This window comes from Pagrus major, chromosome 21 (genome assembly GCF_040436345.1).
Source record: "Pagrus major chromosome 21, Pma_NU_1.0".
NCBI lineage: Eukaryota > Metazoa > Chordata > Actinopteri > Spariformes > Sparidae > Pagrus > Pagrus major.
The window spans coordinates 12,680,264-12,698,031 of NC_133235.1; the positions used below are offsets into that span (position 1 = coordinate 12,680,264).

At 39.4% G+C, this 17,768-nt stretch overlaps 2 protein-coding genes across 4 annotated transcripts in view; one reads left to right on the forward strand and one right to left on the reverse strand.

Annotated features, from left to right (window-relative positions):
- znf644a (zinc finger protein 644a) overlaps positions 1-2,175 on the reverse strand; it is a 14,280-nt gene extending 12,105 nt beyond the window's left edge. The window contains exons 1-2 of one of the 3 annotated variants that reach the window (XM_073490884.1): positions 1,860-1,906; positions 1,616-1,741 (exon numbers count right to left, since the gene is read on the reverse strand). The gene's annotated coding sequence lies outside the window, so the exon portion shown is untranslated. Of the gene's footprint in view, positions 1-1,615; positions 1,786-1,859; positions 1,907-2,153 lie in introns of those variants that run through there. The other 2 variants (XM_073490886.1, XM_073490885.1) reach the window with 2 other exon arrangements.
- hfm1 (helicase for meiosis 1) lies at positions 2,173-17,341 on the forward strand. Its single transcript, XM_073490890.1, has 40 exons — positions 2,173-2,203; positions 3,274-3,429; positions 3,523-3,638; positions 4,002-4,305; positions 4,850-5,184; positions 5,649-5,690; positions 5,818-5,888; positions 6,033-6,165; positions 6,551-6,702; positions 6,828-6,905; positions 7,321-7,476; positions 7,734-7,934; positions 8,040-8,128; positions 8,252-8,295; positions 8,446-8,547; positions 9,020-9,165; positions 9,461-9,555; positions 9,666-9,799; positions 9,900-9,947; positions 10,060-10,140; positions 10,247-10,338; positions 10,507-10,613; positions 10,722-10,769; positions 10,901-10,998; positions 11,089-11,223; positions 11,382-11,467; positions 11,719-11,802; positions 11,909-12,066; positions 12,216-12,319; positions 12,769-12,954; positions 13,055-13,120; positions 13,239-13,363; positions 14,298-14,380; positions 14,569-14,684; positions 14,798-14,881; positions 15,751-16,038; positions 16,148-16,211; positions 16,354-16,453; positions 16,946-17,097; positions 17,253-17,341. Exons 2-40 carry the CDS (start codon positions 3,359-3,361, stop codon positions 17,305-17,307), a joined length of 4,629 nt encoding a protein of 1,542 aa, XP_073346991.1. The 5' UTR covers positions 2,173-2,203; positions 3,274-3,358; the 3' UTR covers positions 17,308-17,341.
- Positions 17,342-17,768: the final 427 nt, after the last annotated feature.

The window sequence follows — 17,768 nt, forward strand, 5'->3', positions numbered from 1 at the left end:
CAGCAATTAAATAATCTAGGAATAATGATTCCTCTTTCGCGTGATGCGTCTTCAAATGTTTTATACGGTTTCTGGTGTTGAAATTGGCAACACTCGTGCCAGCCCTCGAAATTACAACCTCGAATACTGAACATGTTGCCGTTTTACCGTCGGGTGATCCAGAGTAAAATATTTCCAAATAGCTGACATGATGCTAGCTTCGTCTGACTCACGTGAAATCAACTTCTTCTTCACCGCTTTAAAAACAGTAGTTGCCAGGGGCAGCACAGTGCAACTTCCTGTGTGGGCTTTTAGAACAGCGAAGAAGAATAGATTTCTGATGTGTAACGTTGAGCAGAGCTAATGGACCGGACTGGGAAGTAGCAGGGTCCCGTTTCTAAATTACATATTGGTATTGGATCGGTGCATGGACTCACCTACTCGGCGATACCGATACCTGCATTTTCAGCAGTAACGGTGGCATTTCCGATACTAGCATCGGAATCAGAACAACTGAAAGTACCAAACGTTCCCTAATTCCAGCTCCTAAATTATTACGATTTACTGATGATCTTCATCTTATATGACAGGAAACAGAAATGTATAAGTTCCTGACTGCTAGTTGGACAAAACAAGTCATTTACAGGTTGGCTTGGGTTTAACAAAATTGTAAGGAGGATTTTCGCTGTTAGCTTATATTCCTTGACCAAGCGAATTCTCAAGTAACGACTGATTGTTGTCGAAAATAATTGAAAATGATTTGCAGATTAAACGAATAATGTCAGTAATCATGAGTTGTGGCCCTAAACGCAATTGTAAATCAGTGATGGTTACGATAGTTCCACCATTTGGTTAAGAGGATATGTTCTTGTAGCTTGTAGCACGCGTTTAGCAAATTTCAAAAGCGTAACAATGACATAAAACTCTAGGGGCATTTACTTAGTCGAACACTGAATTGTAGGTGTATTTTAGGAGCTATTGTTTGCAATAGATAGTATTGCTTGATGTGAAAAGTAAACAGATTAGTTACTTACAATGTCACCAGACTTAGCTACTTGACTCAACCAGTATTCATTGCCTGGAAAGTAAATTTAGCTAAATATAACACATACTTGACACTTTGCTAAGATGATTAATTGTGGCCATTTATAACGCTACAAGGTCGCCAGTGTAAGAGGTCTTAGATTTGAAGGGCAATAAAAGTGTCATACCAAGTGAGTGCTCCTGTGGCTGTGAACGATATATCTGAAAACAACACAACAGCACCAAAACTGCAAAAAGATGAACCTCGTAAAAAGGCTTTTGATGAGCAGTTGTGGATTTTTGAATAGAGCTGAAACTTTCAGCATAGTAGTTCAGTTATATGCCATCCCACAATAGTTGGAGTACGTTTCCAAAGGTACCTACATTCAGGACAAACTGGATTATTCATACATTGTTCCGTAAGGGTATCGTGGCGTTTGTCTGTCGTTTATATCACGCTGTGTTGTTGGATGCTGCTTGCAGAAGCTGCAGACCATTAAGGCTGTTCCAAACCAAAACCTATTCCTCAGGCTAAACTAGAGCTAATGACAATCGTCCCCAACTACTCGCTATACAAATACCAATACAATGATGAAAAACATACAAACGTTACCTTCGAGCGGTGCGGATGCAGATAGGGAGAGATTTGTAAGCTGCATTGAATAATTTCTTACTTTCGTCTTCCATCTATTTCACAGTCGCCATTTTCCGTGGTGGTCTGGTGTGGGACACATCATTTCTTTTGTAAGGGTAACCGTACATACGTTTGGCGTCCCCGTAACAGAACAAAGAAATGCTCCAATTATTACGTTTAATTGCGTAACTATAACATAAAACAACTATGGTTAAACACTTACATAAGTTACCGTCTCGTACAATTTCGTCACGTAATGTTACGAAGCGGCGCCATGTTCCCCCGAAAGATTTGCAATGGTTCATTCCAGATAGGAGGCATAAAAAACCTGAGTTAATGACCATCTCCTTTGGGTAGCAGATTTTTTTTTTTTTAGGTTGATGGCGGTTCACCGTGTTCATTGATAACATAAATTGAAACTTCACTTATTATTTGGTTGTTTTTTTTTTACAGAGCAGATTTGGTTTAGCTGTTTGAACTTGTCACTGACGCACAGACAAGAATTGAAACGCTTTACCAACAGAGGAGAGATGTTGCCACTATCCCCCCATGGTTGTCTTCTCACAGGTCTTTGTTGCTTTCGTAGCCGGTGATTAGCCGGTTCAGTTATTCCCAGCCACATGTGTTGTGAAGAGAAGACACGTTGTATTTGAGCACACATTTGACAAAGTATGAAATTAATTACACAGTAAACATCTCCCACAGCTGGCCTACTTAAAATGTGATGAGAATATTATGCTGCAGCTCAACCTTTTCAATAAAAAAGTCTGATGAATGGTAATCATGCTCGTGCGAGAGTGACAGAGGCTAACGTTAACTGAAATATCAAATATGGTGGGGTCAAGGGTTAACCTCTGACCAGACTAAACCCAGTTTTGATATCTTCGGGGTACATGTGCTCATTATTACAGGTGGGTACACGACGAAAAAATAGAATAGCTAACTTTGAAAATGACAATAGGCGACTATGCAGCTATTTGATAAATGTAAGCTAGTTAAAATGTCTCAGTTAAATATTGCTAGCTTGTTGTTCACTTGTTAGCGTTCCGGCTAACTTTAAGCTAGCAAAGCTAAGTTGGCTAACTTACCTTCATTGTTTCAGCCTGGAAAAGTAGTGACATGATGAGAGTTAGCATATTATTTTACTAACTTATGAGATATTTACCTGCTCCTCTCATAATACAAAAACATTTTTCATGTAGCTGTGTTCAGCAGCTGCTTAGAGAGCATTCAATTATGTACAATTTCTAGGTATTTTCAATGGTTATGCTAAATAACAAGGAATATTGACAGTTATATAAAATAAGCCACATATTTACAATTTTTAAAAAATTGTATATGAAAAAATTGAATGCTGTGATGATTTTCTCCTTAAACTCCCAAATAGTTTGACTTCTTAATTATGATTGAGCTATCTATACACCATTAGGCCTGATCTTTGCATTGAAGGATGTCATACCATCTCCCATGTTAGCTTAATGTCAAGGTTTAAAACAAATCTTCAAAAAACCCTGAATTGTAGAATCTGTTATGGTCTTAGTTATACTTATATTGTAAATACATGGCTACAAATATATGTATTGGCGTGTGTCTGCATTCAGATTATTTCTGCCGTGTTTTTTTCTTTCTCTGGCCAGATATCCCCAACCAAGATCCATAGAGAGTGACTGACATTGCACCTTGTTGCATTCGAATGTGTGAGTGCCCACATGATCTGATGAGATGCTCCACTCCGATGACTGCACCTTGTCCCTGGACAATCTGTTTTTTGAGAAACCCATTGTCCACAAAGTGTGAGTACAAAGAGATATGCCTCATCATCCCGCGCTCATCTTCCTTTCTCAGCTGAATTAATGTTTTTTTTCCCTCTGGAATGTATTTAATAGAAAGCCACTGCACCAGGAGCCCAGTTCATGGCGGCTGGAAGCGCCTCCATCTCTTTCCCAGATTCCGGCCACTCAGGTTATGCAGGAAGAGGCAGAGTCTTTCTCCACCCTATACAGTATGTTGTGCTCTGGATTAGGGTGAATTCCATTTCACTTGACTTGAGTAAACTGCTCAGTATTTTGCCTATTGAAGCCCTACTAAATTTAACCATATGACTCACTGACATGATCGCTTGAATAGGCTTGACAGTATTCTAAATTTTCCTTGACTTGCGTAAAACAAACCAAGACATGGGTCTTTTGTGATATATTCTCATAATCATTAGTATAACTGGAATGGTAAATCCCCTGTTGTACATTATTGTTTAACAGCAAGCAAAACGGCAAAATAGTCAACCATAATTTTTACAGGCAAAGAAATTACAGTTGCCTGCAACTGAATTTGATGAAACTCTCTCCCTCTTAAATATTACTCACAGGTTTCTCACAGAAACCCAAGATGTTCCTGCCTCCTTTCAAAGAATCAGCTGGCCTTACGGTCTTACCATCAAAAATCAACAGTCCTTACAGTTATAACAAAGATGAGATTGAAATTCAGGATGGCAGCAACAGCAGCGGCAGATGTGATGGCCTTTGGGGAGGTGAAGGGTTCAGGGATTACCCTCAGGGCGCCTGGCAGAGTGGCAGTGGCGGAGATGAAACACCGCAGGACTCTGGTCATGTGGCCATCAGCCGGAGGTGTTTGTCACAGGACCGCAGCAAAAGCCCACCTCTACGGAGAAGGCAAGTGTCAGTTATTTGTCAGGACGACCTTTACCTGATGCGAATTAAAGAGCATGTGCACATTTTCAGACATTACAAAATGGTAGAAATTTAAGGCCACATAAAGCAGGTCAACAAGGATTGTTTTCTCTTTGGAGGCGGATGCAGAACATCATTTACATAATTTATAGAATGCTTAAATTTGGAAGATTAATGTTTTTCACCATATGAAAGCCATATTTTTGCTGTCCAGAAATGCAATGTAGTGCTGATTCACTCTTTAATCCCTCAAATTATTGGAATCCATGACACGCTCAGTTACAATAGTACTACAGGAGAAGCCTGAAGAGGATTGATTTTTGCATCAGTGGGCAGTTCATAAGAACATGAAAAGATGCTCAACCATCTTCCATGTTAGCCTTGTTGCTAGAGGCCAGAATGCCTGGCCTTCTACGAAATAAGCCTCCAGGCTTGTAGCAGCACCAATAGTTCCCCCCCTCACATTCTACATCCTCCTCTTTCACTTATTTATTCCCTCCATATCCTCTCCTCCCTCCCACAACAGCTTGTTCAAGGTTCAGGTGTTGAACAATGGAGGTGACTCGTCAAACACAGATGACCTCAGTGGCAGCGGCAGCCAGACAGCATCCAGACCTCAAACTTTTCTCAGTCAGGTTACCATGGCGACAGTGCCTCCTCCTCTTCAGCCGCCACGGGCGACAGTTAGCCAGGCAGCTCCTCCCTTCTCCCCCGAGCCCCGCTTCCCACCCCTCCCTCCTCTGGGCTCATCTGCAGCGAGCGGCCGACCCCCGCAGCAGGCGGCACATGCAGAGATGCAGGACAAGGGCACAAAGAGAGTCGTCGTTCCACCCATGACGCCTCAGCCGCTCCGCATACAAGGTGCTGCACTGCAATGACACAGTCAAAGACAGGCGCTGTGCTCATATGTCTATGATTGGTTTACCATATAACACGCACATAGCTTCTGTAAAGTGTTTCAGCTAATGAGCATGCCCATGTCTAGCCATGGCAGCAGCTGCCACAATGTGTTTGGGTGTGATGAGGTGAATTGAGGTGAGCTCCCCCCATTGACCGCACCATTGTAATGAAGCATGCTAGTCACTAGGTGGTGAACAGTAAAGCAGTAAAAGCAGCAGACAGAAACATTAGAAACCGTTGTAACCACACATGTACTCTGCAGGAATTTCTGCAGTTTTACTTTACATCCTGTACAAAAACAATCCCTTTATTCTGTCCTCTACAAAAATGTAAAACATTTCATATAAACATCAAGTTGGAATGAGTGTATTCAGTGAGTGTGACTGAAAATGAATGTATGTATGTTTTGATTGTTCACATTTTAGGGTCCTCTGGGTCAGGAATTTTGAGACCAGTTTCTGAAATCCGTATCCTTTTTGTTGATGTGTAAGTCAACAATCAAACGTTTTTGAAAGTGTTTGAACTGTAATAGAATGCTTGGAATGTAATTTCACAAGTGATGTGGTTTGATTTCCTGAGCCAGTGCTAACACAGCAGCTAAGTTCAGATCCGTCTTCAAAGAGTTCCCCTTTTTCAACTACGTTCAGTCCAAAGCACTTGATGACGTAAGCATTATCTGAAAGCCTTTATAAACAGATTGCTGTGGATTAAGAATAAGATGATGAATATATTGTCTTGTTACAACCTGTCAGAAGCTAACTGTGACTGTGAGTGTCTCCTGGAGGCTTTTACTTTTGGTTTGTTTACAGGTTCTTTACACAGGAAACAACTTTGTGGCATGTGCTCCAACGGGTTCTGGTAAAACAGTGCTGTTTGAACTGGCCATCATTCGTCTGCTAATGGAGACCTCAGAGCCCTGGAGAGATGTCAAAGCTGTCTATAGTAAGCAGAACATTTTGTACACCCTAGTAATATACCATTACAGATTCAGTCTGAGTAGATTTTGCCAAGGATAATTCTTTATCTTCACATAATATATGGTATTAAATCTGAAAAATTGTATTTTCTAGTCTCTATTTTGGGTGTTTAAGCTTGTGTACCAAAATACAGTTAGGAAGAAGAAATCCTGTACCTAATAAAATACAACTTAAAAAAAAAAGTCAGTGAAGAGCAACAATTTTTCCACACAGTACACCCGACTGTAATTGTACACTGCTTTGAACATTTTCTTCCGAGTATTCTGATTTTTGATTCAATTATAGATTTAGGGTTTTTCCAAGGTACAAAGGACTGTCTTGTAAAAAGATTCACTGTTTGTTCTCGCCAGTAGCCCCTATCAAAGCTCTCTGCAGTCAGTGCTATGAGAGCTGGAAGAAGAAGTTTGGCCCTCTGGGGTTGAACTGTAAGGAGCTGACGGGCGACACAGAGATAGATGACTTCTTTGAGATTCAGGACTCCCACATCATCGTGACCACGCCTGTGTGTGACTTGGCACTGCATCTTGGTTAAACAAACACAATACATTTTGAGGGATAGAAATATAATCAAATATAAAATCTGAAGTTTTACTTGATTACAGTGTTGTATTTGTCTTTTTTCGCCAGGAAAAATGGGACAGCATGACAAGAAAATGGAAAGACAACTGTCTGTTGCAGCTAGTCAGGCTCTTCCTTATCGATGAGGTCAGTGTGTAGGTCAGATGTTTTGTTCACAGGCCCATTTTTTAGTGTTCGTAGCATCTCATAATCAGCCTGTGTAATAGTTCAAGCTCACTTTGTTCTCATGTTCCAGAAGATATACTGTCTACATTGTTTTTAATTATGCCACATTGCATGATGGCACATCATTAGCATCTGTGCTCAGCACTTTCTTTCACTGAGGTTAGCCATTAAAAAAATATAATACATCATGTTCTTGTCCTTATATTATGAGAATGCATACGACCTGCACAGTTATTCCAGACCGAGATGCACCTCTTCATGTTAATAATGGAATGCAGTAATAAAGGACAGCTTCAGTCTACTTTACTTACATACCAACATCTCTGTTGAACCTTTAAGAAAGCCATATGTAAGATGACAAATGCTGTTATTCCAGGTGCATGTGGTGAAGGACACGACCCGTGGTGCCACGCTGGAAGTGGTGGTGAGCAGGATGAAGGCCGTACATGCCTCCAGGACAGCACATAATCCAGAGACAGGCCTCTCTATGAGGTTTGTGGCTGTATCAGCCACCATACCCAATATCTCTGATGTAAGTGGCTCACTCAGAGAATCAATGAAAGAGCACGGCGATAATCTGTTTAGGATAAGAGAATTCAAAAGGCAATGTGGGCAAATCTTTCAGAATCATATAATTCATTGATAAATCTGTTAATTGGACTCATCTGTTTTTTGATAAATGTAGTGAAGAATTCAGAAGGGCACTGCACTGCATCGGTACACTGTTGTGCAAAGATACAGTTCTGTGTTTGTACTGTTTGTATCATTGTCTTGTCTGCCTCTTATCAGATAGCAGACTGGCTGTCTAATGAGAGTGGTCCAGCCACATATCTGTACATGGACGAGAGCCACCGTCCAGTGAAGCTGAGGAAGGTGGTGCTGGGATTCCCCTGCAGCCCAAACCAAACAGAATTCAAGTTTGACCTGTCGCTCAACTACAAGATGGCCAATATCATACAAACATACTCTGACCAGAAGCCTGCACTGGTGGTGGGTGTGGAAAATTAGGCCAGACAGCTTTTTATTTTGCTTGTGTGTTTGTTTTCCATGATTTTCTTGATTTTTACTTGGCCTAATTATCATGTTACTTTGTAGTTTTGCTCTACAAGAAAAGGAGCCCAGCAGTCAGCTACAGTTCTTGCCAAGGATGCTCGTTTCATCATGAGCATTGAGCACAAACAAAGGCATGTTTCTTACTCATCAATACATACATCTTCTCACAAATGCAACTATTCATCAAATGCTTTAAGTTTTATTTTATTAATTTCACTTAAAGCTTGATCCTCTTGTCTCTGTAATCTGTTCAGATTGATGAAATATGCAAACTCTATCCTGGATTCAAAACTGAGAGGTGAGTCCCTTTTTGAAATATGAAGACCAACCAGATACAGAATCTGAATCCTATTTCAGTCCAGATCCAGTAAGAAAGCACATGTTCATTTGATTGTGGCTGTGATTATCAATTGTATAACATTGTTTTGTGTTTCGTTTTATGGTTCAGATCTGATGATGTTAGGAGTTGGTTTCCACCACGCAGGAGTTGACTTGTCTGATAGGAAGTTGATAGAAAATGCCTTCACTGTGGGAGACCTGCCTGTCCTCTGTGAGACTTTGTTACTAATATAGTTTTATGCTTTGCCATAAATGGATATGGGACTATATACATGTGCAACGTGATCTGTGTTTTTATTTTCTTTGTAATGCTGTGAACATAAACAGGAAATACAACTGTAAAGTATTTCATATTGTGTTGAAACGTATCAAGGCCTCAGTTAAAGCTTTGTTAATACAGGGTTGTGCTAAAAATGTGTGTAAATGTTTAATGGAAATACAAATTGCAGAAGGTATGACTTAAAATGACCTATATGTGTATATATTTATGCCAATCCTCTAATCTAGTCATAGGCTAACTTATTGCTGCATCTCTAATAAAAAATATACCATCAAATTTACCAAACTTTAGTGCAGCAAACATTCAGAAACTTTTACCATTTGCTGGTGCGATTTGAAATGAGGTTTTATTGTATTTCATAGGCACTGAATTTGTGTTTGTGGTCTGATTTTGAATGGCCTAGTTACCACCAGGACTCTGGCCATGGGGGTAAACCTTCCTGCTCATCTGGTTGTGATCAAGTCCACCATGCAGTATGTGGCAGGCTCCTGTGAGGAGTACAGCGAGGCCGACTTGCTGCAGATGATTGGCCGGGCTGGAAGACCACAAGTAAGGGCAGAATAATAATGGCAGACTTTATTCTTTTTTTTTAAATCTCCCTTAACAGTAGTGGGTAAGGGTTTGTGCACCACCACAAAAACAAGAAACTGATGTATGTATTTTATTTTATTGAAAATGTGCCATTTTAACATTCTACACTGATAGAGTGTAATGTTAACATACAGGTATCTGAAGCTGTTACGGAAATAGCATTTGTTTAAATACAGTCGATTAAGTAAGAAAGATGGCAACAGCTGGTTTTAGTATGGTGGACACAATCAATAACGTATAATTCTCCTACTAGTTTGACACATCCGCGACTGCAGTGATCATGACCAAGATGCAAACCAAAGACAAGTACATGAAACTTATGAATGGGATGGAAATCATTGAGAGCAGGTATTACAGCTCAGTCACAGTCTCTCTCTCTCAGTCTATCTCTCTCTGATTCTTGTAGGAGAGAGATTATACAGCAGTATGTGAGGTAACATTAAACTTCATTTCTTCAGTTTACACTGTCACCTGGTGGAGCACCTGAATGCTGAGATTGTTCTACAAACCATCAGTGATGTCAACATGGCTCTGGACTGGATACGCTCCACCTTCCTCTACATCAGAGCACTCAAGAACCCCACACACTACGGTCAGAGCTCAAAACACAAACAGAAAGATCAGAACTAGTGTCCAGATTCTTTTTCGTCACTGTATGTTAAACCAGTCAGTGCCTTGTCTCCCACTTTCAGGTTTCTCCGCTGACTCGGACAGATACGGAATCGAAGCAAAATTGCAAGGTGGGCCACAGTGAATTCACTAAGGTAGCATATTGGGTTAGTTGTGCACATGACTTACATTATCCCGCTATTGTAGTTTAAAGTGATTGCTGTTTCTCCTGTTGTCTCTTAGAACTGTGTCTGAGGAACCTCAACTCTCTGTCCGCAATTGGTCTGATCGACATGGATGAGGATATTAACATCAAACCTACAGGTGCAGTAGAGAGGAAATTTATTAAAATGTTTGATAAAATGCTCTTTTTTAAACAGAGACTTATATTAAATTAAACTGTTAAGCAGTTTGTTTTTATTCCTTGCAGTGGCCGGCAGGTTGATGGCGAGGTACTGTGTCGCCTTTGACACCATGAAGCAGTTCAACAAAGTGGCTGGCACTGAGAACCTGTCTGACCTGGTAGGTTTCCTGATACGACTGCATGGAATGAATGTTTATGATTAATATGCAGATATAGGGCCTTTTAGTGTTGTTAGACTGGGTTCCTGCAAAGGAAATACTTTTGATTGTTTGGGTGTAAATGTAAAATAAAACAACCATTCAGATAAAAAGTGGCTGTATGTACAGATTGAGTTGGTGTCGAAGAGCAAAGAGTTCAACGACATTCAGCTGAGAATGAATGAGAAGAGGTCTTTGAACACTATGAACAGGGACAAGAACAGGGTCACCATCAGGTTAGACATGTTTATATGATTGACAGTTGAAGAATAACATAACCGCTGATTTTAACTGTGGAATACAAGTCACAAGCCTTTATAAATGAGATGACTGTATTTTTCCAGGTTTCCCATGGAGGGAAAGATCAAAACCAGTGAGATGAAAGTGAACTGGTAGGTTTATTCAGTTAGTGCTTTCCCTGTGGAAAAGCAGTGTTAAATAAAAAAGAATATTATAATTTGTTTTATAGATTCCGTATGGACTGTCCACTGTATATCTTATGTGATTATTGTCTTGTCTTTAGCTTGATTCAGGCTCACTTGGGTTCTATCTCAATTCAAGAGTTTGGACTCACACAGGACACAGCAAAGATCTTCAGGAATGGGATGCGCATCAGCAAATGTATGTTGGGTAAATCAGGGAGAAGAAACAAACAAAATGCTCTCTGACTATATTTCTTTTTAACTTTGATTGTATTTTGATCCCAATCAGGCCTGACGGAGTTTCTGAGTCAGCCGTCCAAGACCGGTTTTTCTGCTCTGCTCAACTCTCTAATCCTGGCTAAGTGCTTCAGAGCCAAGCTCTGGGAAAACTCGCCCTATGTTTCCAAACAGCTGGAGAAAATAGGTGGATACATTGCTGTGTCCAGATGGACATTTAGTGGTCCTTAGACTAATTTTTGTACACAATGAATTGATTAATAAATCAAACATTCTTTCTTGTAGATCTGCATGCAGTGTCAAACTGAATATAAACATTTGATAATGATACACTGTGTGTTTCAGGACAGAGCCTCTCAACTGCTATGGTGAATGCTGGACTCACCACTTTCAGCAAAATAGAACAAACCAACGCCAGAGAGGTTGAGCTGGTCAGTCTGTAATATTTGAAAAGAAAAGATGTGCACTCAAAACATGTAATTTATCCACTGTATGAGCTGTATCAGTGACAATATAAGTTCTGATGCTTCAGCCGTGTGTCACAGTTGCTAATGCTGACTTGAAATAGTTCAGCTAATGTTATGTGAAGCAGTGTCTGGAAATTAAAAAAGATCATTTTAATTATATATTCGATTAATCTTGTGTAAAGTATGTGGGTATGATTTTATTGTTTTTAACTCAGATTCTAAACAGACATCCCCCATTTGGCAACCAAATCAGAGAATCTGTCATACATCTCCCGAAGTATGAAGTTACTGTGGAGCAGGTAGATGTTGTTGCAGAATTTTATTATCAAAGGGAAAAGTACATCATATAACAGAGCTTTCTTACTTTTAATTGTTATTCTTTAAAGTTTTGGCTGTGTTTTGTAGCTCCCGAGGTATAGCTGTGCTGCGGCAGAGATTGTGGTAAAGGTGAACCTAAAAAACCAAGCACAGCTGCTATCCAGGAGAACAGCAGCCAACCACCACTATGTCTCTCTGATCATCGGAAACTCTGACAACACTGTGGTATTTCACCAGAAACTCACGTGAGAAAGAAAAACCTCAGGCTCCCACCAATTTTGTGTCACTAAGTTAGAACACAGAACATTCACCATAATGTAAAAACAATTACAGACTGGTTTGAGAATATGTAGAATGTTGATTTTCAGCAGGCATCCTCTTGTTTGTTTTCCAGGGACTTGGTGTTGTTGAAGAGTGGGAGCTGGTCGAAGAAGATTGAGGTGGCAAAGGCCTCGAAAGGGGAGGAGATCAGTGTCAATCTCATCAGCTCAGAATATGGTAACCATGGAAATAACTTTGCATTTCACACAACAAATGTACCAACAATATATACAGATATCCTGTGTATCATCTATATTATAGAGAGAATATCAATATGTTGTGTTAGTCAGTACAAGGCTCTTTATTTATAAACAATAAACAATTCACCATACCTTTTGTTTAATAATTGTTGTGCAAACCAGTGTTGTTTGTAATCTGAGATATCTCTTATCCACCTGTTTGTTGTAACACACTTATATCATGTTATATGTGTACAGTATTCAATTATTATATTTTTTTAAGCTGAATTTTAGGAAAATTAGTCAAGTTAGTTTCAGTTTGGCTGTATTAAAAGCTAATTGTGGCTCAGCAAATCAATCAAAAACTTTTTTTTTTTTGGCACATCCTATCAGTAGGCTCTTGGACTGGCTGCTATGTAGCAGTTATAACCTCTTCCTCTCTTATAGTGGGCCTGGACATCCAGCAGAAGTTCAATGTGTACTACTCTGGAGCCAGGAGATTTGGAACTGAGAGTCCATACTACATATCATATGATCGCACTGGACAGAGGGAGCAACACTCTGCACTGAAACCACAGTCTACAGATCACGCTGCATCTCAGAGGGAAAATGCCTCTTCTGCTACAGACCAAGGCACTACACTTAAACGTTGTCACTGATGTTTTCTTGATGCTGAAATATTTAACAGTTTGATTTTTTCCTCTCTAATCAAATATGACAACTTTACAATCAGATTTAGGCAACACAAGACTGTGCAACCACTTCTGCAAGAACAAGGAGCTCTGTGGCCACGACTGCTGTGAGTACAATCACACGTCTTTCACTGTGGATTGTATCTACTGTGTGTGCCTGTCGACATTAGAGAGGTCTCCTTCTACAGGTCTATGCATATCTGTGTGTCCTCTCCCTCCCTCAAGGTAAAGTAGGTGTAACTGTGACAAAGAAGAGGTCAGCAAATCAAGAATCAAGTTTCTCATCCTATTTGCAAGACCTGAGGAGTAGGTGTGACACACTAGCTCAGACTCCTGTCAAACGACTCAAGGTGAGAAAGAAAACTGATTTTCAGAAAAGTTGATTATGAAGGATTTGTCTCTCTAAAACAAAACTTCATGTTATGTCTGCAGAGGAAGCTAATGAGTCACTGCCAAGTCAACAATGGTTAAGACAAAATTAAAAGAAATGTCATTGATACAGTGGGAAAGTGGAATTGCTGCAAAGAAAAATAAGAAATATACCAGAAACATTAAACACCAGGAGTAAAGAATATAGGAACAGAACTCTGAGCTTCAAGTTTTAAAGAATTTTAATGTATTAAAACAATGCAGTTATTTCTCTTTGTTTTGTTTACTAGTTTTCACGATTGAATAAGAAACATTCTATATACAAAAAAGTACATGGGAAAAAAACCCAATTCATCTTAAATCTTAGAAGTAGGTTGTCAGTTTGGTTCTCATAAAATCCTTGTGCTTCAACAGGCTGTGTTAATGAAATACAAGTATTTTTGTGGTTACCAACAGACACAACTAATGAATGGACTAATTAGCCTACAGACAAAATGATCAAAGGATTCAAAGGCTGTGAGGTTGTTGAGCCGCATACATTAATATGTAATATCCACACTAGAGAGTCTAGGCATGTACTAAAATTGTCAGAAATTAAAAGTATTTTCATTTCTGACAGTTTGCAGGTGTAGAATACGCAGATAAGATACAATATATCTGTTTTTATGCTCACTTTATCTTTTTAGATGAGGTTATCATAGTGACTATGATATGATCGTACCTTGTAAAAATGTTCAAGTTGTATGTGCATTATTGTGTTTGTATACTGCTGGACTGATAATGGCAGATATTATCTTTGTGAATAAGACAACTACTGCACAAACAATACATATGTCTTTCTTATTTGCTTACAAGAGTTTATCTTCCTGTATAACTAAGCTGAATAAGTCTGTGTTTGATGTTTTATTTCCTAAGATGAAAGTGAGCGAGGAGTCTGTGTCTGTCAACATGCAGGAGTTTGCTTTCAAACCCAAAGAGAGGCTAACTACTGTTTCCAGGTATACACACGTACACTGACACTTCACACTTACTTCGATTCATTAGTGCAAACCACTCCATCCCTTAACAACTGCTGCAAATTAGATTCTTAAATGTGACAGTAACATTTGTGAAAATGAGCGTAGTTTCGCTGAAATTTGGTGGCCTGATGCTGATTGATATAAATGTCCTGTTTTATTTGATGAAGGTATGGAGGGAGTCACTATGGAGCTTCAGTGAGAGCTCACACTGAGACTGTGGATCTGACAGGAGGAGAAAGTGCTCACCTGTCAGACATAGTTCATCTGGACGACAGTGACTGTGGTAAATTAGTGGCATAAGAAAATTAACTTAATACACTCCTCAACATTGCAGAGTGTAATAGTCACATGATCTGTGACTGTGTTTTTCTTTGTCTCATTCTTTCTCCTTTTGAGATTATGGCGACTATGTGGAGGACATGCACTGGGCGACGGTGGAGCCTTACCAAACATCTGCTGCATCTCATGCTCAACATCAAAGTATTGACAAACAACTCAAACTCATGACTAGTCAGACTGCATTCGTGGTTTTAAATCTTTTGGCTCATTACCTACAAACATACTTTTTTTCCACTTTGTATCTTATATATGTTATTCTCCATTATTTTTTCACTGGTAAACTTTCTTGGAATTGCATTCATAAACTATGTCCTCGAAAGACCAAGCAATGGAGATAAATGACAAGCACACACAAGCATAGGGAAAAGTATAATGTTAACATGGTTGATGAAGAAAGTTGTTTTTTGGCCCCTGACTGCAATTTTGGGGGGTGAAGTATCCATGAATACACCAACAAAGAGAGAAACAATGTCTTTGACACGTAAAATACAGGTGATGATCTGTTTATGATATTCATGGATTACCTATCTTAAGCAAGTCTCAAGAGCTTTATATTAAAGTAACTGAGATGTAGGAAAGTCAATCTAAAAACCTACAGTATGCTGTTCAACGTATATGTGACTTTAGGGGCAAGATGATAAATGTATGTATCTATAGATTTATGTTGGTATGAAATACAAATTGTTGTATTTTATAGTTTGTTTTTATGACACTGCAGCACAGATGTCAGTAGACATCTGAAGAAGTGCTATGTGCACCATCACCCCTCACCCCCCCAAAATGTATGTTTCAACAAAGTTTGTCCATGTTATTTCAGCAATCATTGAGATTAAAGTTATTTGAAGTCGATGATAGAAAACATACAAATCCACCATTTATGGTCTGTCTAAAAGCAGGAGTTCTTATGCAGATTCTTTTGTTCATATTGAATCAAAGAAAGGACAGAGTGCAGTTAAATCTGATGGTGTGCTCTTCTTTTTATTAATTTCATCTGTGTTTACGTTCCTCAGTGTGGATGAACCCTGGAGTCAGTGTCGGTGTGAGTCAGAACCATCTTAACCAGATCAATACAACCAGCTCAGCTTACTCAAAGAGGTCGACTGCTGTTTCAAAGCAGAGCACTCACTATGAAAATGCTTCATCCTCACAAATACCGACGGTCAGCTTTGATCTTGGAAATGAATGGGACGACTGGGGCGACTTTGATGACGAGAACCTGGTGCATGCCAGCGAGACATCATTAGCCTCATGTCCAACTAAACCTCAAGTCCAGCAGTCTGTCATCTACAACATGCCAGGTAGAGTAAAGTTTGGGTTTATTCAGTTCAGGAGATACAGTAAGGAAATCAGTGTATGAATTCTTACCTTTTCATACATCTTGTTACATTTTATGGTTGGCTACATCAGCACCAGCATTCCTCAGTCACTCACAAGTCAAGCCCTACGTTACTTCTGCCAGAACACCACTGAGGTAAGGCCAGACAAAAATGCACATTTCAAATAACAGGAATCAAATAATGTGTGACATATATAAATTCTCCTACAGAGAAGTCGTCCACTGAGATTTCATATTTCAAGACAGTAAAAATATAGTCGTATTTTTGTTTTTTTAGGTCAATTTCACCAAATTTAAGTCCTGAAATCAGAAAACCAGGACCCTCACCAGTGACAGTGAAACCACTGACCAGAATCACACTGGACTACAACAAAAAGGTGTGTGTGCATGTAGAGATCTGTGGCTGCATTTACACACATGGGCACAGCTGTTGTTGACATGTTCACTCACCTCGACTTATTTTTAATGTGTTAAACCCAGTAAATCTCATTCTGTGGTCGACAGACACAGTGGAGCTGCCTGACCTATATACTGTACCTATTACAGCTTTGGTGGGAAGTCTGTTGTACCATGTAAACATCTTGAACATCTTAGTCCTTAAACCAAGTATCTTTTAAAAGCTGTGTCCCTCAGCTGTATGGATCCATGTAGTTGTCTGGAAGCAAACTACTTTTAGTGTTGCTCTTTTGCTGATGGGATTTTTTCTTTGTAGACAGAAATATTCTGTCAGTTTATTAATAGCCAGAGCGTTATTGAGTCCTGGGTTAAGCCGAATCAAAGGTGCCTGTAAACAGCTTAACCTTTCTAAGATCTTCACTGGTGTATTGTCGGAAGCTGAGCTACTTGACAACTCCTTCCTCCTTGCGCAGAGACCAAGCATCTTCAGTGAAGAGATCACAGTAAAGACACCAAAAAATCTCCCAAAACAGCCTGAGACCCCTGTGACTCCACTTACCAGAAGGTTTGATTTCTTCTCAACATTGAGGGCCCCAGCCAACAGCAGCTCATCTGTCAACACACGGTAGAGGAATTTATAATTACAAGCTTTTATTTTGACTCAATACATATTTTTTCTTCAGTAGACAATGAAAACATCCTATATCAGATACACCTGTAAAGTACACCTTTTCACCTGATGAAACCCTTCCCTCTTTTCTTTACATTCTGTATATTCAGCGCCAACAGCAAAGAAGAGGAAGCTTACCTTGGGATTTTTGATGGTATATTTTAGAGGTACTGCTTGTCTAACTATGACATCAGTATGTCATTAACATAAAGTTTGCTTGTGTTCATGTTTTGTTCACAATCAAAAGTTGCAGACTGTTAAAGTCATGTTATTATATGCTAATGTTGTTAAGGAAATGAATGGTTTCTAATGTTATTTCTAATTGTTACAAATGTAATGTATTTATTTTGTATTTATTTATTTAATAAAGTCTGTGTTTATTCAGTGCAGTCTTCTGGAGTAAATCATCTTGTAGTGTTATTAGAAGCAGTTTGCCAAGTGTTTTAGGTGTGTAGTGGCCATTCGTCAAAAAATCTAAATCAAACTTCAAAATCACCCACCTACAATGCAGCACTGAGTTCCCTCCCCAGACAGCTTAACAACCATTCACACCTGGGCTCACCTAGCCCTAGCAACCCACATGAAGGCTGGTTGGGTCAACGACCACAAGTGGCCCTAACGTCTCT